The sequence below is a fragment of the Lycium barbarum genome, chromosome 6 (genome assembly GCF_019175385.1).
Source record: "Lycium barbarum isolate Lr01 chromosome 6, ASM1917538v2, whole genome shotgun sequence".
NCBI lineage: Eukaryota > Viridiplantae > Streptophyta > Magnoliopsida > Solanales > Solanaceae > Lycium > Lycium barbarum.
Window position 1 is genome coordinate 40114488 of NC_083342.1, and position 24160 is coordinate 40138647.

At 39.7% G+C, this 24160-nt stretch overlaps 1 protein-coding gene across 4 annotated transcripts in view; it reads right to left on the reverse strand.

The window, feature by feature from the left end:
- Positions 1-1969: 1969 nt before the first annotated feature.
- LOC132643760 (LIM domain-containing protein WLIM1-like) overlaps positions 1970-24160 on the reverse strand; it is a 34445-nt gene continuing 12254 nt past the window's right edge. The window contains exons 2-5 of one of the 4 annotated variants that reach the window (XM_060360299.1): positions 19920-20016; positions 19625-19668; positions 19421-19510; positions 1970-2241 (exon numbers count right to left, since the gene is read on the reverse strand). In XM_060360299.1, the coding sequence (XP_060216282.1) occupies positions 2158-2241; positions 19421-19510; positions 19625-19668; positions 19920-20016 (315 nt within the window). In that variant the 3' untranslated portion in view covers positions 1970-2157. Of the gene's footprint in view, positions 2242-17560; positions 18027-19420; positions 19519-19624; positions 19669-19919; positions 20017-24160 lie in introns of those variants that run through there. The other 3 variants (XM_060360302.1, XM_060360298.1, XM_060360300.1) reach the window with 3 other exon arrangements.

Genomic DNA, 24160 nt, shown 5'->3' on the forward strand with positions numbered 1-24160 from the left:
CTTATTTATGCTTCTCATACTCAGTACAACATTCGTACTGACGTCCTTTCTTCGGACGCTGTGTTCATGCCCACAGGTAGACAGGGAGGAGAGCTTGGCCCAGATCTTCAGTAGCAGTCAGCTGGTTGAAAGTACTCCATTGTCCGGAGGTGCTTAGGATTATCCTTTTGGTATATATGTATATTTTTGGGCACGACGGAGCCTTGTTCCGTCCATGAATATACAGTATGTTAGTAGAGGCTCGTAGATACGCAGTGTGGGTTAGATGGTCTCACAAGACGTTTTCATATGCATGTATATTATTTTGATGGCCGAAAGGCAATTGTATATAAAGTATTTATGTTTGTTTAATTATGATTTTCCTACAACTGGCATGTAAATTGATAAAAGAATATTAGATGGGCAAGATAAGTAGTAGAGTGAGCGGTGCTCGGTAACTAGCTCCGGGTACCCGTCGCGGCCCTAGCTGGGTCGTGACAGTCCCTTTCTTTCAAAGGCATGATTCCTACGTTATGATTTCATAAAATGTTTCCATACCTTCCTTGTTTTCAAACGTTAGATGTTTATGACTCCAAGGCATGACCCCTTTCCTTATAATTCATAAATGTTTTCCAAAATGTTCGTATTTCCTAAATCAGAGATTTATGGCTCTGTGAGCTCTTATGATAGCAACGATGAACCTGTTTTCACAATGATAATGATGAGGTCAAAGATGAGAATATTTTCCTACGATGATTATTATGATGATGATTCCGTGTTTAAAGGTTCCAACTTTACGATTTCAATGACGATATACGAATGTTGAGCTATTTCTTGATTTCTCAATTTTATTCATGGATGATGACTATTTTTAAAGATTCCAAAGTATATGAATTGACCTCTTATGAGATTTATGATCTTATTCTATGTTTTCTCTTCACGTTATTCTTCACTGGTAGTCTCACCTTATAATAATTGTTCCTTCAAGGTGAGACAAAGCGATGATGATCATTCCATAATATAATCGGAGGTTACCGACCTTACGTCACTCCGATAAAGATATAACTTTCCTTGGGCTCTCCTGCATGCTGCTTATATGATATATGTATATGATACATGGACATGATATATGCACCTGATACATGAACATGATAAATGTATATGTATATGGGAAAGAGGGCGAGAGTGCTATAGACGCGTAACCACCTGATCAGTTGGTATTATATGGGGAAAAGGGCCAGAGCATTATAGACGCGTAACCACCTGATCGGAGCCGACGCCTCGGCAACATGATATGTTCTATTTTCTATATATATGAACAAGAAATGTTTTTTCAAAGAAATCTAAGTATGCATGGCATCCACCCTAAGAGGCACTCATATGTACAGGTTATTCTTTTATATTACGATATGCTCTATATTTCCATTCTGTTATTATTCGTACTTTACATCCCTTACTATGTTACTATTCATGCCTTACATACTTAGTACATTGCTCGTACTGACGTCCCTTCTTGTGGACGCTGCGTTTCATGTCACGCAGGTGTATAGAGATGAGTAGAGGATATTGCTAGAGGATGTCCTAGCTGGATTGGCGAGCTCCATTTCCTTCCGGAGTGTTGTCGAGTCAGGGTATCTATGTTATAGTATATTGATTTATGTTAGAGACTTTGCAGACAGAGTCACGTATATAGCATGTCAGTCTGGCAAGCGGCTCTGCAAGCCGATGTATCATTATGCATTATGTTACAAATTTCATATGATTACAGATTTTACTTGATTTGAGAAAGATGAGAAGAATGATTTTGAAAAGCATTCATTATGCATTTCATTTTGTGAATTAAGAGTCCATTGAGATTATAAATGTAACGAGAAACAGCAGGTTCGCTCGGCTCTAAGTAAAGGGTCGGGTGCCCATCATACCCTATCAGAACTGGGGTGTGACATAAACTCTGTACAAATTGTACATACATATATATACTGAAAAACAGTGCAAGCCAACTAGGCCGCTACATATATTGTACACAAAAAAATGGGAGCCGACAAGGCTACATCATCTGACTAATACATACAACTGTCTACAAACCTCTACTGGAATGAAGCTGTAGAAAGGACTGGACAGGGCCCCGTCATATCCATATGCATATACATCTCAAAAGGGCTAGCATACCAAAATAGACTACAACTCCGGATCAATTGAGCGCCCTGACCACTGCTGGATAGAAGTCCTACTAAGCTGGAACACCTGTCGGTCTACCTGAACCTGCGGGCATGAACACAGCCCCCCGAGCAACGGGGAGTCAGTACGGATAATGTACTGAGTATGAAAGGCGTAAGAACAATCATGTATATAAGAATCATGAATAAAATCTGAACTCATAAGCTGAAATATTGTCTGCATGTACTCGTATGAACTAGTATATGTATGTATCTGCATAAATCTGTATAACTAACAATGCCTCTGTCGGCGCATAATATGCATGCTCTCAATGGTAATCATGCTCATGTACATAAATGTAGGTCATAGTGCTGAGGAACGTTCAGCCCGATCCATATCCCATATAATAGTAATGCCGAGGAACGTACGGCCTGATCCATATATCATATAATAATAATAATAATAATGATAATGCCGAGGAACGTACGGCCCGATCCATATATCATATAATAATAAAGTCGAGGAACGTACAGCCCGATCCATATATCATCATAAAGGGGCACAAGCTGATTAGGTGGTAATGCGTGTATAACGCCTACCTATTTTTCATACCCCATATACATATAATACTTGCGTATATAACGTCTTCTGGTCACGGGTCAATATATTTATATATGAATGAATGTAATGCTTGAATAACTGTATACATAAAACTGGACCCATGAACAGAAGGAGCAATCATAAACGGGGTACATGAACATCAAAGACTGAAGTACTCCTAATGCTTCTAAGAGTAGAGTAATATGAAAGCTCGCTTACTCATTTGTCGGTTCATATCGTAAAATCATGCCAAAAGAAGAAAAGGACAGCCTTAACATACCTTGAAGTATACCCAATCGTCCAACTTCTGCCTCTCGAACTTGTAAGTCTACAATCAAGATAACGTAAGCCTTAATCAGACTATTTACCTCGCTTACTAATTATTTTAAATACGAATAGAGCTTAACAAATTATGGGCAACATTTCCTTTATAAGCTGAACAACCCTTCAACTTCCCATTCAATCCAACATCAACTACAACAACAATAACAACACTTATATATAAATATATACTCAAATTTATCTCCAATCATCTCTCAAAATAGCCTCAAATCACTACCTTGCCCTTCATCAACTTACCACTTCCATAAATACCCTCTCTTTACTTAAAATCACTAAAACTCTTGATAATTAACTCAAATACAAGGGTAGAAATCATTCACATACCTTGAGGGGCCTAGGATTCCAAGAATCACTTCGACTCCAACTTCCTAAGCTTTACAACCTTGAAGAAACCCTACAATCAACCTTCTTCTTTACAAGCTTGGGTCCACGGGGCTCTGGACCTTACCAAATCTCCACTAACAATGATGGAAAATATTGAGAGAGAAAATATTAGGGTTTCTCTGATTTGGAAAGGAGGAAAATAAGAAATAAGGTCGTGAACCACATATTTATACTTGGAAATTAAAAAGCTCTAGCGGTACGGTTCGACGGATGGGTCGACGACCCGTCGACTTGCCCGTCGACCTATGCCTACAGATTTCCAGTTGAGGAACCCTATCGACACCGCACAGCGACGGTCCATCAACTATGTCGACGGCCCATTGATGGTGACTGGTGTCTGCAGATTTCTCATATTCAGCTCAGATCGCGTCTGTTCGATTCGTTCAACTTCTAACTCTGTAAATTGCCAGGAATACCTACTGGTATCTTTGTACACGGGGTAAATCACTTTCTCTCTCCAAAACTCGGACACGAGTCTCAATTCCAAGGGCATACCCGACTATGAAACCATAGGTTCTACTACGACGAGAACGATCGGCTTAACACTATTGGTCAATACTTTTTCACTTATTCAATTTAGAAGTTTCTAAATTCCTCAAAACCAACCAAGACTCACCCGAATACCTCGGGAACCGTGCTTCCCATCCTCACGAGTCAAATACACTCTAACGAAGCTAAGGAAAGGGTGGTAAAAGGGTAAAATGTGTAAACAACCAAACAGGTCGTTACATTTTATCTCATTTATTGATGACTATTCAAGATACATGTATCTCTATTTTCTGTTTAACAAATCAGAAGCACCTGATGCTTTTAAAAATTTCAAAACAGAAGTAGAGAAACAAACAGGAGCTCAAATCAAAATTGTAAGGTGTGACATGGGTGAAGAATAATATGGTAGGTACACAGATAAGGGACAAGTTAAGGGTCCATTTGCTGAGTTCCATGAGAGTGAAGGTATAATTGCTCACAATACAATGCCAGGAACACCACAATAAAATGGTGTGGCAGAATGAAGGAACCGGACATGGTAAGAAGCATGATTAACAGATCAATTTTACCTTTATCCTAGAGTGAAGTCTTTAAAACCGTTGTGTATATTTTAAATGGGGTTCCATCTAAGGTTGTCCCTAAGACGCCTTTTGAATTGTGAAAAGGGCGGAAACCTAATTTAAGCTATTTACACATTTGGAAATGTCCAATTGAGGTGAGGGTTTATAACCCACATTTGAAAAAGTTGGATCAATAAAATTAGCAGTTTCTTTATAAGCTATGCGGTTAACTTTAAAGGATTTAGGTTTTATTGTCCTTCTCATTCCCCTAAAACTATTGAGGCTATAAATGCTAAATTTCTTGAGGAATATGAAGTAAGTGGGAATGGTTCGACTCAAGTGCTGGAATTGAAAGAAATAAGGGAACCACCTGTGGTACCTTTATACATTTGGAACTTGAATGTTGTTCAGATAAATTGTCATGAATTGTCCGAGGAGCAACAAGTTCAAGAGCCACCACTACCTGAGGAGCCACATAAAGATCAACCCGTTTTACCTGAACCCATTGAAATAGTGTCTGAACCAGTGGGAGTAAGAAAATCCTCAATAGTTCGCAAACTAGAAATTTCTAGCGACTATGTTGTATATCTTCAAGAGTCTGACCATGATATTGGATTAAAAGATGGTCCATGCTCCTTTTCACAAGCCATGAGTGGAGAGAACTCCACACTTTGTTATGATGCCATGAAAGAAGAGTTGGAATCTATGCTAAGAATAAAGTCTGGAATCTTGTTAAATTACCAGAAGGAGTCTCTACTATAGAATCCAAATGGGTTTATAAAACCAAAAGAGACTCATATGGTAATATTGAATGATATAAAGCCAGGATTGTAGCCAAGGGTTTTACTCAAAAAGAAGGCATTGACTACCATGAAACCATTTCTCTAATTTCAAAGAAGGATTCATTAAGAATAATCATGGCATTAGTTGCTCATGTTGATTTAGAGTCACATCAAATGGATGTGAAAACGACTTTCTTGAATGGAGATCTTGAAGATGAGGTATACATGCTTCAGACTGAAGGTTTTTCTGATAAGGATAAAAGTCACCTTGTTTGCAAGTTGAATAAATCCATTTATGGACTAAAACAGGCTTTCCGCCAATGGTATATTAAATTTCATAATGTTGTTTCTTCATTTGGATTTACGGAGAACATCAATGATCAGTGTATATACCTTGAGATAATGGGGAGCAAATATACTTTCCTAGTCCCATATGAGGATGATATTTTACTTGCTAGTAGTGATTTGGGATTGTTGCATGAGACGAAACAATTTCTTATTTAGAATTTTTAAATGAAGGATATGGGTGAAGCCTCCTATGTCATTGGCATAGAGATTCACACAAATAGATCTCAAAGATTACTTGGACTATCTCAAAGGGCCTGCATCGAAAGAATTCTAGAATGATTTGGAATGAAAACTGTTCACCTATAGCAGCACTCATCATTAAAGGTGACATATTCTCATTGAATCAATGTCACAAAATTCAAACAAGAGAAAACGAAAGGCATTCCTCATGCTTCACTTGTTGGGGGCCTTATGTACGCACAGGTCTCCACTAGACCTGATATTTCCTTCGCAGTAGGAATGCTGGTAGATATTAAAGTAACCCTGGTCTTGATCATTGGAAAGATGGTAAAAGGGTTTCGAGATATTTGCAAGGAACCAAAGATGTTAAGCTCACATATAAATATTCTGACTTATTGGAGGTCATTGGTGTTACACCTCGGAAATTTCTCCGTACTTGTATGATTAGTGGAATGATGAAAAGTTGAGTGAATGATGTTTTATTAAGTCGGGAATGGCTAATTAAAATTTTTTGGAAATAAGAAAGTCGCGGAAAATTTTCTGTCCAGTGGTCGTATATGGCACTATACGGCCCGTAAAGTGATTTACGGGCCGTATAGTGCAATCGTCCCTCAGCTAGCCAAAAATCTCAAGTTCTGCCAAGTGTTGAATATGGTTAAATATGACCCAGTTTACGGCCCGTAAACTGGTTTACGGACCGTAAACCAGGTCGTAAACTACCATGTCCATCAGCCAAAACTTTCTGTCTTTGAAATGGTTAAATACGACCACAGTGGACGGACTGTAAATCAAAATACGGTTCGTATATGGTGGTTTACGACCACTGTTCATCCCGACAAGTTTTCATTAAAGATCAGATTTTGAATTATTAAAAGGGAACTTAAGCCCATTTCACGTCATTTTTCATCCAACACTTCAAGAAAACTCTAGAGTGTTCTTCAACACTTCAACTCTAAGAATAGCAAGAAAATCCAAGGAAACCTAAGATTATCAACACCAAATTCATGAGAATAAGTGTAAGAACACATCAAAGGATCTTCTAAGTCAAGAAATTCCCAAGAAGGTGGAACTAGGGTTTTGGCTAATTGAAGTATTTCAACTTAAGGATTGTTCAACCATCCTCCAAGGTAAGTTTCATGATTATTCCATATTGTTTGAAGTATTGGAAAGCTTAGACACTTGAAATGTAGAAGAACAGAGAAATGGGTCATTATTGAGTGAATAGTGACATAAATGAATGATAGTGGAATCGAACAATGAATATTGAAGTTTTGTGAGTACTAATACGTTATAAATGATGTTTATATCATGAAACAAGCATTAAATGCATGAAAATGCAAGGATGAGCTAGAAGTAGAAATAAGGGAAAATTGGAGGAAAATTGTGGATTTTGCCAAACGCACGTAAATGACGATTGTCGATTATGATATTGCGAATAATATTATGAATATTGGGAGTTGATATAGAACATGAGAAACGTAGTATGAGCGAAGGAAGCATTGTCCGACTTCTCCTAGAATTAGCGACACGTTCTTATAGTCAGTTACTAATGTTGATACGAATTCTCTTATGAAGGTAACGTCGTGATATCGACGGAGAACAAGTGAGCGATATCTTAGCTAAACGACCAAGGTATGTGAGGCTAGTCCTTCTTTCTAATGGCATGAATCTTTTAACTTGAATCCCTATTCCTTTCATGAGTTCTTGCATTCTAAGAAGTTAAAAGCTTATGCCTATGAATGTCTATATGAGATAAGTTATACGATATGATGACACTAGAATGATGATGATGTTATTCCTTGCCTACACTCACCTTATGTACTAGTCCTTTCAAGGTGAGGCAGAATGTCCATGACGGTTCCATAATGTAATCGGGGGATCACGACCTTACGTCACCCCGATAGAGTAAAGTTGATCATGAGTCAAATATACGCATTATGATAAGATAATTATTTTATGATAAGCATATTACTATGAGCATTTACATTGAGCATGTCATGAGCATTTCACACTGGGCCTAGTTGGCCGGGCAGACTCCGCTTCGGCGGGCGGCGATACGGATACACCACGACCTACGGGCGTGGGCAAACACCACTAGTGGGCGGCATGAGATGGTATCCCGGACGCGGGAGGCCTGGACGCGGGCTAATATAATTGATTATCACACCGTTCCGACATGGACGGGCAGCTTGCATATGATGCATACATGTTATGATGATGAGTAAGATAGCATGCATTACTTCATGTATGATTATCAGTCAGATTCAGTTGTCTCATATTGATGTTATCCTCATATTACTGATGTTTCCTTTCATTATGTACGCCTCTCATACTCGGTACAATATTCGTACTGACGTCCTTTCTTCGGACGCTGTGTTGATGCCCACAGGTAGACAGGGAGGAGAGCTTGGCCCAGGTCCTCAGTAGCTGTCAGCTGTTGGATAGCACTCCATTGTTCGGAGGTGCTTATGGCTATTCTTTTGATGTACATTCATATATGCATATTTTGGGCAAGACGGAGTCTTGTTCCGTCCATGTATTCATTATGTTAGTAGAGGCTCATAGATCCGCAGTGTGGGTTAGATGGTCTCACAAGAGGTTTTCATATGTATGTATATTATTTTGATGGCCGAGAGGCAAATGTATATAAAGTATTTATGTTTCGATTAAATATGATTTTTCCTACAATTTGTATCTAAAATTGATAAAAGAGTATTAAATGAGCAAGATAAGTAGTAGAGTGAGCGGTGCTCAGTAACTAGCTCCGGTTACCCGTCGTGGCCCCTAGCTGGGTCGTGACAGAAGTGGTATTAGAGCAGTTCGCCCTAGGAAGTGTCTACGAGCCGTGTCTAGTAGAGTCTTGTTTATGGTGTGTTGCGCGCCACGCTAATAAACAAGAGGCTACAGGGCATTTAGGAAAATGACCATCTTTATTCTCATGAGATCGTGCGATAGAGCCATGTCTAGGATTATATCATTCCTAAAAGTGCGTTATGGTTTCAGAAAATGCTGCCGAAAGGAAAAGCTACAGCTGCCCAGAAAGGCAAAGCTTCGACAAAGAGGCAGGCGGAAAGAGAGCCTCCGACAAATGTAGAGAAAAGTGAATCGCAAAGTGAGGTCGTGCCCAATGTAGAAGAGCAGGGAGGAGCCTCAGCTCCGATTCCTCCACCGGATGCCTCGGGTCAACAAGTGTCCGAGGCCATACATTTATTGACGCAGTTGGTTGCCGCTCAGGCACAACGACATAATGCGGGCCCAAGTGATCGTTCAGCTAGTACAAGAGCCCGTGATTTCCTTACTCTAAATCCTCCAGAATTTTTCGGGTCGAAGCCGGATGAGGACCCACAAGGTTTTATCGATGAAATGCTGAGGACGCTAACACTTATGCATGCTTCTGAGACTGAATCTGTAGAGTTAGCCTCATATACACTTCGCGACGTGGCGGTTCTATGGTATAAGAATTGGGTGATAACAAGACGGGAGAATGCACCACCTCCCGTGTGGCAAGAGTTTGTAGATGCCTTTATTCGTCACTACTTGCCACCTGAAGTCCGCCGAGCTCGAGCGGACAGGTTCTTGAATTTGAAACAAGGAAGCATGAGTGCCCGAGAGTATAGTATGCAATTCAACTCATTGGCCCGGTATGCTCCAACTATGGTGGCTGACATGGGGGACCGAGTCTATAGATTTGTGAGTGGTTTAGGACCACACTTGTTCAGAGATTGCCTGACAGCCTCTTTGCAAGACGGGATGGATATTTCCCGGATACAGGCCCATGCTCAGAACCTCGAGGAACGACAACGACAGCAGAGAAATGATCGTGAGGGTGACAGAAGACAAGGTAAGAGGGCTAGATCTATGGGGGAGAGCAGTGAGTACCGAGGGGGACCGAGACAGACATATTCTAGGCACTCAGGTCAGTCAGTGACTAGTGCACCTCCTAGATTCTCAGATAGGAGGGTTGACCGTTCTTTTCAGTCAGGCCAGGGGCAGAGTTCGAGGGCCTCAGATTCGCAGTCTAGGGGAGACTTTAGCCAGAGGAGACCTCCAGTACCGCGGTGTAGCCAGTGTGGTAAACTACATTCCGGACAGTGTCATCAGGGTTCGGATGCTTGTTATGATTGCGGGCAAGTTGGTCACATGATGAGAGATTGCCCCTCAGCGAGAGATAGAGCTGGGACTCAGCCTACAGGTTCAGCTGCGGGTTCTTCTTCAGCACGCCCGACAGCACAGACTCCTCAGACTATAGCAGGTAGGGGCAGAGGTAGAGGGGGAGCATCTACTTCAGGTGCTGTTCAGCCCCGTGTTTATGCTTTAGCTGGGCGACAGGATCTTGAGTCTTCCCCAGATGTTGTCACAGGTACCTTGACTATATTTTTCCGTGACGTATATGCTCTGATTGATCCAGGTTCTACCTTCTCATATATTACTCCGTATATCGCTGATTGTGTTGGGGTAAGACCTGAGCCAATTAAACCTTTCGAGGTATTAACTCCGGTTGGTGATCCTGTAATAGCGAGGCAAGTATATCAGAACTATGTAGTCATTATAGGTGATCGTCAGACAAGGGCTGATCTAATTGAACTTGAGATGATAGAATTTGACGTAATTATGGGTATGGACTGGTTGGCGTCATGCTATGCTAATGTTTGTTGCCGGACAAAGGTAGTTCGATTCCAATTTCCGGGCGAGCCCATACTCGAGTGGAAGGGTAATACCGTTTCCCCAAAGGGTAGTTTTATTTCCTACCTTAAGGCGAGAAAGATGATAGCCAAGGGTTATATTTGTCATCTAGTTCGGGTTCATGACACGGAAGCGGAAGTGCCAACTTTCCTGTCTGTCCCGGTAGTGAATGAATTCCCAGATGTGTTTCCCGACGAGTTACCAGGCCTTCCTCCAGAAAGGGAGATCGACTTTGCTATTGATGTACTACCAGACACCGAGCCTATTTCTATTCCTCCATATCGAATGGCTCCAGCAGAACTGAAAGAGCTAAAAGCACAGCTAAAAGATTTACTTGAGAAGGGGTTTATAAGGCCTAGTTCCTCGCCATGGGGAACACCAGTCCTGTTCGTAAGGAAGAAAGATGGATCTCTACGAATGTGCATCGACTACAGGCAGTTGAACAAGGTGACAATAAAGAATAAATACCCTCTTCGTAGAATTAACGACTTGTTCGATCAATTGCAAGGTGCTAAATGGTTCTCCAAGATAGATATGAGATCGGGTTATCATCAGGTGAGAATTAGGGAAGCAGATATTCCCAAGACCGCCTTCAGGACAAGATATGGTCACTACGAGTTTCGAGTAATGTCGTTCGGGTTGACGAATGCCCCGGCGGTGTTCATGAATTTAATGAATAATGTGTTCAGGCCGTTTTTGGATCTCTTTGTGATAGTGTTCATCGACGATATTTTGGTGTACTCTCGCACAGAGTCAGAACATGCAGATCATCTAAGAATTGTTCTTGGCGTTCTTCGCGATCGGGAATTGTATGCAAAGTTTTCGAAGTGCGAGTTTTGGCTAAACTCAGTGGCATTTCTAGGTCATGTTATTTCAGATAATGGTATCCGAGTCGACACTCAGAAAATAGAAGCTGTGAAGACATGGCCAAGACCTACGACGACTACAGAAGTTCGTAGTTTCCTTGGGTTAGCAAGATACTATAGAAGATTTGTAGAGGGTTTCTCATCTATTTCATCCCCATTGACAAAGTTAACCCAGAAGTCGGCTAAATTCCAGTGGAGTGATGCCTGTGAGCGTAGCTTCCAAGAGCTGAAAAACAGGTTGACCTCAGCGCCGGTGCTAACACTTCCAGAAGGATCAGATGGCTATGTAGTGTATTGTGACGCCTCCGGTGTGGGATTAGGATGTGTATTGATGCAGAATGGGAAAATTATTGCATATGCTTCGAGACAGTTGCGAAAACATGAACAGAATTACCCCACTCATGATCTTGAGCTAGCTGCGGTCATTCATGCATTGAAAATATGGAGACACTACTTATATGGTGTGCACGTGGACATCTATACGGATCACAAAAGCTTTCAATATATTTTCAAACAGAAGGAGTTGAACCTGCGGCAAAGGAGATGGTTAGAATTACTGAAGGATTATGATGTGAACATTCTATATCATCCAGGGAAGGCGAATGTAGTAGCAGATGCACTTAGCCGCCGATCGATGGGTAGTTTATGTGGAGTTCCTTCGGAAAAGCGAGAAATGGTTCGTGAATTCCATCGGTTAGCAAGTCTCGCCATACGGCCCATTGATTCAGGAGATGCATGTATTAGCGTCAATGACCCCACAGTTTCATCATTGAATCTAGAAGTGAAGAAACGACAATATGAAGATCCTCAATTAAGCCACTATCGAGATCTATCTCAGGAAAAGGAAGAGTCTCCATTCGAAGTTTCCATAGAAGGGGTTCTTAGATATCGAGGCCGGCTATGTGTACCGAATGTGGCAAACATGCGCCAACGGATTTTAGAGGAAGCACATTATTCCCGGTATTCTATTCATCCAGGTGAAACCAAGATGTACCACGATCAAAAATTGGTATACTGGTGGGATGGCATGAAGCGAGACATAGCAAAATTTGTAGCACAGTGTCCGAATTGCCAGCAAGTGAAGGCCGAGCATCAAAAGCCAGGAGGGTTATTGCAAGCAATGAAAATTCCTACGTGGAAATGGGAAGAAATTAACATGGATTTTGTGGTAGGATTACCCCGTACGCGAGGGAAGTATGATTCTATATGGGTGATCGTGGATAGACTCACGAAAGCAGCTCATTTTCTCCCCGTTAGAACCACATATTCAGCGGATGATTATGCTAAATTGTATCTCAGGGAGATTGTACGACTTCACGGTATTCCTTTGGCCATTATCACAGACAGAGGGGCACAGTTCACAGCCAAGTTATGGAAGTCCTTCCAAGAAGGTCTAGGTACCCAAGTTAAGCTCAGCACGGTGTTCCATCCGCAGACTGACGGACAAGCCGAGCGCACTATTCAGACCTTAGAGGATATGCTACGGGCATGTGTATTGGACTTTGGCGGTAATTGGGATGAGCATTTGCCTCTTATTGAATTTGCCTATAATAACATCTATCATTCCAGCATTCAAATGGCCACGTATGAAGCCTTATATGGAAGAAAATGCAGATCTCCAATTGGATGGTTTGAAACCGGAGAAGTACAATTGATAGGCCCCGACTTGATCCAAGAAGCAGTTGAAAAGGTTAAATTGATTCGAGACCGACTGTTAACAGCTCAAAGTTGCCAAAACTCTTATGCAGATAATCGCCGACGAGATTTGGAATTTCAAGTGGGTGATTGGGTGTTCCTGAAGGTATCGCCGATGAAGGGAGTGATGAGATTTGGCAAGAAGGGAAAGCTAAGTCCCAGATATATCGGACCCTACCAAATCATTCGCAAGGTGAGTCGAGTGGCCTATAAATTGGACTTGCCTTCAGAGCTCGAATCCGTGCATCCAGTATTCCATGTTTCGATGCTCCGCAAGTGTATTGGAGACCCAACAAGAATAGTTCCGGTTGATGATGTGCAAGTAACAGAGAAGCTAACATACGAGGAAATGCCCATTGCCATTTTGGATAGACAAGTACGAAGGCTTCAGAATAAAGAGGTTACTTCAGTCAAAGTCTATGGCGGAACAATAATCGGGAAGAAATGACTTGGGAAGCGGAGGAGAAGATGAAATCTATGTACCCCCATTTGTTCCAATCCCTAGAAGAGATTCAAGATGAGACGTCGATGGTGTAAGGTATGTATGTTTTAGTTTTATGTTCTTGGTCGTGTGTGGCCATAAATGTGTTGATATTGTGATATAGCCCTGTGAGGCGAAGATGTTGTGGGTTGTTCTAATGGAAAGGTAGTATCCAAATTACAAAGGAAACTCTGGCAAAAGTTTTCCAGAATCCCCGAGTGTCGAACATTCGAGGACGAATGTTCCAAAAGGGGGGAAGAATGTTACACCTCGGAAATTTTTCCGTACTTGTATGATGAGTGGAATGATGAAAAATTGAGTGAATGATGTTTTATTAAGTCGGGAATGGCTAATTAAAAATTTTTGGAAATAAGAAAGTCGCGGAAAATTTTCTGTCCAGTGGTCGTATATGGCACTATACGGCCCGTAAAGTGATTTACGGACCGTATAGTGCAATCGTCCCTCAGCTAGCCAAAAATCTCAAGTTCTGCCAAGTGTTGAATATGGTTAAATACGACCCAGTTTACGGTCCGTAAACCGTTAAATACGACCCAGTTTACGGCCCGTAAACTGGTTTACGGACCGTAAACCAGGTCGTAAACTACCATGTCCATCAGCCAAAACTTTCTGTCTTTGAAATGGTTAAATACGACCACAGTGGACGGACCGTAAATCAAAATACGGTTCGTATATGGTGGTTTACGACCACTGTTCATCCCGACAAGTTTTCATTAAAGATCAGATTTTGAATTATTAAAAGGGAACTTAAGCCCATTTCACGTCATTTTTCATCCAACACTTCAAGAAAACTCTAGAGTGTTCTTCAACACTTCAACTCTAAGAATAGCAAGAAAATCCAAGGAAACCTAAGATTATCAACACCAAATTCATGAGAATAAGTGTAAGAACACATCAAAGGATCTTCTAAGTCAAGAAATTCCCAAGAAGGTGGAACTAGGGTTTTGGCTAATTGAAGTATTTCAACTTAAGGATTGTTCAACCATCCTCCAAGGTAAGTTTCATGATTATTCCATATTGTTTGAAGTATTGGAAAGCTTAGACACTTGAAATGTAGAAGAACAGAGAAATGGGTCATTATTGAGTGAATAGTGACATAAATGAATGATAGTGGAATCGAACAATGAATATTGATGTTTTGTGAGTACTAATACGTTATAAATGATGTTTATATCATGAAACAAGCATTAAATGCATGAAAACGCAAGGATGAGCTAGAAGTAGAAATAAGGGAAAATTGGAGGAAAATGGTGGATTTTGCCAAACGCACGTAAATGACGATTGTCGATTATGATATTGCGAATAATATTATGAATATTGGGAGTTGATATAGAACGTGAGAAAAGTAGTATGAGTGAAGGAAGCGTTGTCCGACTTCTCCTAGAATTAGCGACACGTTCTTATAGTCAGTTACTAATGTTGATACGAATTCTCTTATGAAGGTAACGACGTGATATCGACGGAGAATAAGTGAGCGATATCTTAGCTAAACGACCAAGGTATGTGAGGCTAGTCCTTCTTTCTAATGGCATGAATATTTTAACTTGAATCCCTATTCCTTTCATGAGTTCTTGCATTCTAAGAAGTTAAAAGCTTATGCCTATGAATGTCTATATGAGATAAGTTATACGATATGATGACACTAGAATGATGATGATGTTATTCCTTGCCTACACTCACCTTATGTACTAGTCCTTTCAAGGTGAGGCAGAATGACCATGACGGTTTCATAATGTAATCGGGGGATCACGACCTTACGTCACCCCGATAGAGTAAAGTTGATCATGAGTCAAATATACGCATTATGATAAGATAAGTATTTTATGATAAGCATATTACTATGAGCATTTACATTGAGCATGTCATGAGCATTTCACACCGGGCCTAGTTGGCCGGGCAGACACCGCTTCGGCGGGCAGCGATACGGATACACCACGACCTACGGGCATGGGCAGACACCACTAGTGGGCGGCATGAGATGGTACCCCGGACGCTGGAGGCCTGGACGCTGGCTAATATTATTGATTATCACACCGTTCCGACATGGACGGGCAGCTTCCATATGATGCATACATGTTATGATGATGAGTAAGACAGCATGCATTACTTCATGTATGATTATCAGTCAGATTCAGTTGTCTCATATTGATGTTATCCTCATATTACTGATGTTTCCTTTCATTATGTACGCCTCTTATACTCGGTACAATATTCGTACTGACGTCCTTTCTTCGGACGTTGTGTTCATGCCCACAGGTAGACAGGGAGGAGAGCTTGGCCCAGGTCCTCAGTAGCTGTCAGCTGTTAGATAGCACTCCATTGTTCGGAGGTGCTTATGGCTATTCTTTTGATGTACATTCATATATGCATATTTTGGGCATGACGGAGTCTTGTTCCGTCCATGTATTCATTATGTTAGTAGAGGCTCGTAGATACGCAGTGTGGGTTAGATGGTCTCACAAGAGGTTTTCATATGTATGTATATTATTTTGATGGCCGAGAGGCAAATGTATATAAAGTATTTATGTTTCGATCAAATATGATTTTTCCTACAATTGGTATGTAAAATTGATAAAAGAGTATTAAATGAGCAAGATAAGTAGTAGAGTGAGAGGTGCTCGGTAACTAGCTCCGGGTACCCGTCGTGGCCCCTAGCTGGGTCGTGACAATTGGATATTCAGACTCTGATTAGGGTGGATGCAAAGACTCTGGTAAATGTACTTCTGGATACATTTTCCTTCTTGCTGGAGGTGTTGTATCTTGGAGGAGTGTTAAAAAACCATTATTGCAACATCCACAATGGAAGTTGAATTTATAGCATGCTATGGAGCTACATCACAGGCGTTATGGTTAAAGAGTTTCATTTCGGATCTTAGAGTTGTCAATTCTATTGCAAGGCCATTGAGAATTTTATGTGATAATTCAGTTGCAATATTCTTTTCAAAGAATAATAAAAGTGGCAGCTGAAGCAAGAACATCAACATAAAGTATTTGATGGTTAAAGACCATGTCAAGAAGCAAGATATGAGTTTTGAACATGTTAGTACTGCTCTGATGATTACTGATCCTATGACTAAGGGTTTACCAGCTAACGTGTTCAAGGATCATGTAACCCATATGGGTCTTAGCTAGTAACTCATTTTAGTCTTGCTTTGGTCTCTAACACTTTGTCTAGACACTATCGTTTCTTTGTTATACATGACAGTGCACATTTTGATTTTCATGTATTATGTTGTGATCATTGGATCAATAAAGTTGGACTCTGAATGACTTATATTAAGCTCATTCATAAAGTTATTGAATACTTTATGAGAATATATTTAAAATTATATTGTAATTCATGGAAGGAAGTGTTTGTTTTAGAGCATGACCGCCATGATTCATGTAGTAATGTGTTCTAGTTAAAGTGATTTGTTGCATAACAGTTTAGTGGAGTGAATAAAGTGATCTTTGGCCATATTACTATGTGGAGCAAGTGGGAGAATGTAAGAAATACACGTCTCTTTAATGAGACATTAAATGTGGCTCACATATTATGGTAACAAATTATTTACCTTGTCTTCCAAGTAAATAATAATTATAGCAGATAATAATTTTTGGTCATGCATATCCGAAAATTTTCTTGATGGGAGAAAACGTTTTATTAGGAGTCCCTACGGCAACAATATTTATGGAGAAGTCTCTAGGGTTGAAATCTTTGCCTAAGAGTCCCTAACCTACCTATAAATACGTCTGTCACTCCATCAGTCTTGTATTATGAAATTGTGATAGGTATAGGCTAAAGGCTCTAAGGTTTTTATTATTCTTTTTAGAGTTACAAGTCGGCGCTAGATAAAAGCGATTCTTCACGACACTTGAACAACTATGGCTGAAGGTAAGTTCCGATTAAATATTCCGCTGCGTTGGCTCTGTGTATGTGTTAAAAATACAACAGTTAACCCTTGTTTATATTTGTCGTTGTTTGATCCTAAAAAATCAAATAAATCGAGAAAACAATTCGCTTTACAATGGTTCTGGTCCAATATATTGAAATAACCTTCAATACTTTACAATGTACAAAAACCCATGAGAAACACACAACCAAAGTTGATAGAGATAACTGAAGTACTCCATAAGAAGAAGGAAAAAAATCAAAGATCAGCAAAATGAAGCTAATGTTTACGCGCAAAGGATGAGGAGAAATGAAAGAGAGGTCATGATGAGGGGAAAACTTCTTAATTTATTTTTCTTTTTGACTTTATGATTCTGTAGCAATTTGGATGGAATTAGTGGGAAGTGGAGGCTCTATTTCATGGTCAGTCTCAAGCTGACTGTAATTGCCTTTTTCCTTGAAGAGTTGAATATGATGATGCTTGCAATAAAGCCTGCCTTCATGTGCGATGTAGTTTGATGGGCTTATTGTACAACCTCCATGAGTGCATTTGAAGCACGCCTTGTGGTATGATGTTTCGTTCACAGTAACCTTAAACAACAACACGAAGATACATAAACATGCCATCTTTTTGTCTGGTAACAATTAGTACTATAAATATTTGGGACTTGGCTTATATATAAGAATTTTTACATAATTACTATATTTTAATCTAGGCAAAAGACATAGCATCCTGAACTATACCCGAAATGTCGACTTCACACTCTAACTAATTGGGCGACATATTACCCCATGCACATTTAAAAGGTGAGTTTATTTACCCCCTAATACACATATAACCAGTTGCACAAGGAGAGGAGTTACACACTCGCCTGCCAAGTCAGCGCAACATCAGAAATCTTCAAAATTTTAATTTTTATATTCTTTTCCTTTTATTTTCTTTATTTATTAATTTTTCTTTTGTTAATCATATTTTACACTAATTAATTCTTAATTAACCATTAAAATCCTCCATTAATTTTATCTTCTTCATCATTAAACCACACCACCCACCTCATCTCTTATCCCACCGTAAAAATCATATCCGCCACCACCAGAGCCACCATTATCAACTCTACCTGTTGTAAGATTTTCTTAATCTTTTTTCCTTTTCCATTTTTGTTTCTTCTTGTTCTCTTTCTTCCTTTTCTCTTTCCTTTTTCCGCGCCATTTTCTCTGATATGAAGACTAGCTTTCAGATCCTCTAGGCCTTTCATTTTTCCGCCCATTTTCTCTATTCTTCTTTTTGTCTTTGTATAAATTTATCGGTTGGCTGGAAAGCTTGATATTGCCGGCACCTTGTTTTCTGGCAAGGTGAGTTTGTCCTCCTCCTTTTGATCTGAGAAGAGAAGTGGGTCGTTGTGGGAGAAGGAAGGAAGAGGAGAAGTGTGTCGTTGTGGGCGACGAAAGGAAGAGGGGAAGTGGGTCGCTGTGGGCGTCATCGCCGGAGACGAGCTCGTCGGAGCTCCGGTGGTGGTCTCATCTCTCCCTTATTTTTCTCTAAAGAAAAACCCAAACAAACATTAAGAAGGAAGGTGGGGGTGGGGATGGCGGGAGGGAATTACAAAAATCTGAATTTCGCAATTGAAAAAAAAAAAGATAAAAAATGAATATACTTTAACCAAAACGAGCCTATTTTTAATTATTTTTATATTTTGTGTCACGTCAGCTTTCAGGGGTAAATAAATTCATATTTTAAATGTGTAGGGAATAATAGGTCGCTCGATTAATTGGAGTGTGATGACGACTTTTCAGTATAGTTCAGAGTTCTCTGTCTTTTGCTTTTAATCTATTATAGCGGGTAATTCATCTAATTTTCCAGCCTATTAATTTCACTTTTATGAACGATTACTGTCAGTTATCTTTCAAGAGATTATAATTAATAGTATAAAGTTATTTTACACGGTCTAGAAAAGTTAAACTCAAATATTTATAATTGTTGTTACCTTCTCAATGGGATACACAGTTTTAGTGCAGCCCACGCATTTTTCTCTCGTGCCTGCGAATAAACTTGAGACTTTGTTCCCGGTACCATTCTGTTGAACTTCAAGTTAACAGAAATTGGAATTAGACAAAAAGTAGAAAGACATAGATTAGATGATCAGTCCATAAAAGAATCTGATTATATAAGAACATGTCGAAAACCTTACCTCGTTATCCACAGGTTTTTCTGGCTTTGAGACCTTTGGTGTTCCTGATAAAATACCAAAAAAGTTAAGTTGGCAAAATGAACTTGGGACTAAACTATAATGGGATATTAGGATGTCATATTGATGTTCCAGAGAAAGAAACTAGTGTGCCAGATTGATTCTTTCACAGGCACTTTATACGGTCACTTAAATAGTACTTGTTCTTCTAGTTTGATTTTAATTTCTTCTGTATTCTTCTTTTTCTATTTTTGTATGTCTTTTTTCTAAAAGGACGTCTGAGACTATTGAGTTATACCTTCAAAACTCTTGTCCAAACTGCCAGTTCTCTTAAAAAGCTGATCAAAGTGAGGCCTGCAGTATATTACCCCCTCAAAGGAGTTGAAATTACTGAGCTGAAATAAGTAAAATACTCCATTTATCAGATAACTGAACGGCTATAGATCATATTTTTGTTTATCAAAAGAAACCAAAAAAGGAAAAGAGAAAAAGTAGGTGTATAGAGTGTTCCTCATTCCGGAAAAACTTTTCTTTCGAAAAGTTACTTTAGTATTTAGTAATTTTGTTTTGCCTTACATGTAATTGTAAAGGAGTCGTCTAACTACAGTCACAACTCTCTATAACAACATCCGCATACAACATCACCTCTTTATAATAGCTAATATTTTTAAAATCGATTTTTTATGTTATATTTTACTTCTCTATAACAACATTTTACATATAACAACAACAACCAATTTTATAACAGTACACTTTTTGTAAAATTACCCTCCATATAACAACTATTTTCCTTTTGTGGTAATATAGTAATTAACCGTCTTTATAAAAGTAGAATATATATGATTACCAATAATAAGTGTTAATATTTTTACTAAATATTTAATGTGATTATGACAAAATATTACATATGAATACATATTTGTAATCTAAAAATATCATTGGCTTCTATTTTTATTTATAAATAATTCAAAAAGGAAAACAGTGTGAATAAGGAGTACAAATCCTATTTTTTGGGCAAGCAAAGAGACAAATCATTGATTCCTTCTAATCTTTTGAGAACGGAATCTACAAAACAAGCTATAATTATAAATTTATTCCATCGATCTTGAAAGAATTTAATTTTCAAGTAGATTTAAAATGTGTGACCTAAAGCTTAAAACTTTATGCATTCAATTATGAACTTATGGAAATTGTATTAACTTTCTTTAATGTTTAGGTAGTGAAGCATGCATATCTTTGAGTTTTAAAATTTAAATAATTTTGTTAATTCTTATAACATTAATAAGTAAAATAAATAAATATTATATATTTTTTTGCCTATAACAGCCAACTATCATTCAAATGTCAAATGCTGTTATAGGAGTATAACAATAATTCTCTATAACAGCCGAATTATTTTGAACCCAATGATGCTGTTATAGAGAGATTTAACTGTAGTTGGTACAACGTTTATGAGGCTTTACGAAAGAACTAATCCTTACATTAAAAAGGGTCAAACGGACTGTTAAATTTTTTAAGGAGCTTTATGAAAGAATTAATTTGGCTATTAGAATTTTTGACACTAGCCATTGGAGCACATAGCTATATACTATATATAAAGTACTGTCGTGACTTAGAGATTTCCAATTCCCTTTGTGTTTCTCTTCTTCTTTCTAAGATGATTTTTTTCTCTTGAAACCTGTTGTTTCTGGTCCCAGTTAATTACTGGAAAGCTTGTTAAATTTTGAAGATTACGTCTAATTAAATTATTCATTATGAATGTGTGTACATATGTGTGAGTTGTTTCGGGGGTTAAGATATCCTTAAGAACAATGTGTTAACACACTTCAATCTTCATAATATTTTAAGGATTTATTCTAAAAGTTCCAGTTTAATTAATAGCAAGATTTGGAGGATTTATATCAAGTGTGTTCAATAAAAGTGATAGATCCAATCGCTGAGTTCAGAAAATAGAGTATTTATGCAGTTTTCATCATTTTAGGTATTAAGATGAGATCTACTGTTTTACTCTAAGAACTGAATGTTTGAAGCTATGCAAAGAGGTTAAAGATTTTCCATGGACAGTATAAAAATACAAGATTGCAGGCACCAGTAGCAGAATAGCAAGAAATCAAGCACAAAGTGTATACGGTAAAAATCGGATATATGTTAAACCGGTAAAACCAAAGACCGAAGGAAGAAAGGGACAAGAATGTGCACGAAGATTTTCATTCTAAACCGGAGGAATCCTTGGACCGAAGCAAAGGAAGGGAATCATTTGGTCCGGTTTCCCCATGGCCGAGTTGATCGTTGCCATTGGTCCATTTGGTCGTAGCTGTTAGTCCATTTGATCGTGGTCGTTGGTCCAGGAGATCCGTTGCGCGGTTGCCACGCGTCGATAACGTCCTGTCATGTTCAACTGCCAATCGTACGGGTGTCAAACCGTACGATCAACCTAATCCAACCTGCTCCACTTTAGAGTTTTTCTCTTTATTTTTAGAAACACTTGTTGTATGAAGCCCATGGGGCAATACTATAAATAGGGGTCATTGCCCTACTTTTAAAGGGTTGGCTTCCTCATATCAAGAACTCTTGTAATAGCAAAATTATATAACTCTCTCTCTCAAATATATGATTTCGATCCACATCTGTTGTGTTCATCTCTTAAATTTATTCAATCAAGTAACACTCATATATTAGTAAATACACAAATCTACAGCAAGTCACCGATTATCAGTTGCTTCTTCATAGTATATTCATATATTTCTTTTCTCTATCAAATAGATTCAAGGCACAACCACATATCCTATACCTTACTCACAAATTTAATTGATTATCCAAATTCGGGATAAACAGTTTGGCGCCCACCGTGAGGCTAGGATAATAGTGGTCTTTTATCTTAATCTCTACCTCACCCATCAAAATAAAAAAAAACCTCTGTTCGTCTCTGAAAAAACGGACTAAATGGCTGACAATGGGCGCTCTGGTCACATCAACAACAACGAGATTGTGGCCGAAAATGAAAGCAACGAGCCACGAGGATTACCAAACCCTTCTGACCCTAACCCCGTTAATTCGAGGGAGGGCCTCAACCATCAAAACACCGTGTATCAGGAGAATGCCGCCCAGCCGGCCATTGACCCTTTAAATACACACAATTCAATTACTTTGTCCCGGACACAGGGCGGGAAAGAACCGGATACCCCGAATGATAACATTGACTTACGTTTAATTATTGAAATGTTGCAGGTACATAGAGCGGCGATTGCCGAACAGGGAATCGAGATAGCCCGGTTGCAAAACGGAAAGGATAAAACGACCTCGGAGGAGGCGAAGCCGAACCTGGAAGAGATGAGGCACGGATGGTCGAGAGCAATGGGTCCGGAGCTGGTTTCTCCACCGAGGTTCTGAAAATGCTCGAGACCTTGGCAAAACGGGTAGACTCGACCGAAAAGAGGGTGGATATATACAACTCTCGGGTGGACCAAATCCCGGGGGCTCCGCCTTTACTGAAAGGGCCGGATTCGAAGAGGTACATCTAAAGGACTTTTCCTCCGAGTGCAGCTCCGAAACTAATCCCGAAGAGGTTCAAAATGTCGGATATCCAGAAATATGACGGCACAACGGACCCGCACGAACACGTGACCTCATACACCTGCGCTATAAAAGGCAATGATATGGAAGAAGATGAAATTGAATCGGTATTGCTGAAAACGTTCGGGGAAACTTTGTCAAAAGGAGCATTGACATGGTACGACCATCTGCCCGAGCATTCGATCACTTCATTCGAAATGCTCGCCGATGCCTTCAGAAAAGCTCATGCCGATGCCAAGAAGGTGCAGGCCCGTAAGACAGATATTTTCCGTATAACCCAGAGAGACGATGAATTACTGCGTGAATTTGTCAACCGATTCCAAAGGGAACGAATGGAGCTCCCCCCAGTTCCAGAAGAATGGGCTGCACAAGCTTTCACAAAGGGGCTCAATGTTCAGAGCTCAACGACTTCGTTCAAATTAAAGGAAAGCTTGCTGGAGTACGAGGCTGTGACATGGGCTGATGTCCATAACCGATACGAGTCGAAGATTCGGGTGGAGGATGATCAATTCGAGCTTCCCCGGGGCCAATAAATGTGGACAGAAGTTTTTAGAGACCAAGGAAAGGTTACGAAACGAAGGTCGAGTCGTCGAGGGAAAGGTATCGGCCATACTCCCATTCTGAGAAGCCAAGCTTTTGGTCGGAGAAATCAAGGGTTAGCCCAAGCCATTTCTCTGGTCGGGGTAATAAATGGGTCAAGCCAAAAACGAGGATTGTCGCCAGCTAAGAGAGGAGGTAGCCCGGTTACTGAAGAATGGTCATCTCAGAGAATTGCTGAGTGAACGAGCCAAAAGTCACTACAAGGAAAGGGAGACTCATAAAAGGGTCGAGCCAGTAGAACCCCAGCATATAATCAACATGATAGTTGGAGGTACCGATGCTCCTCGAGGGCCGGTGATGAACTGGGCCAAGGATTCTGTTGTTCGCGAAAAACGCAGTCGGGATTATTTGCCCGAGGGTTCTATC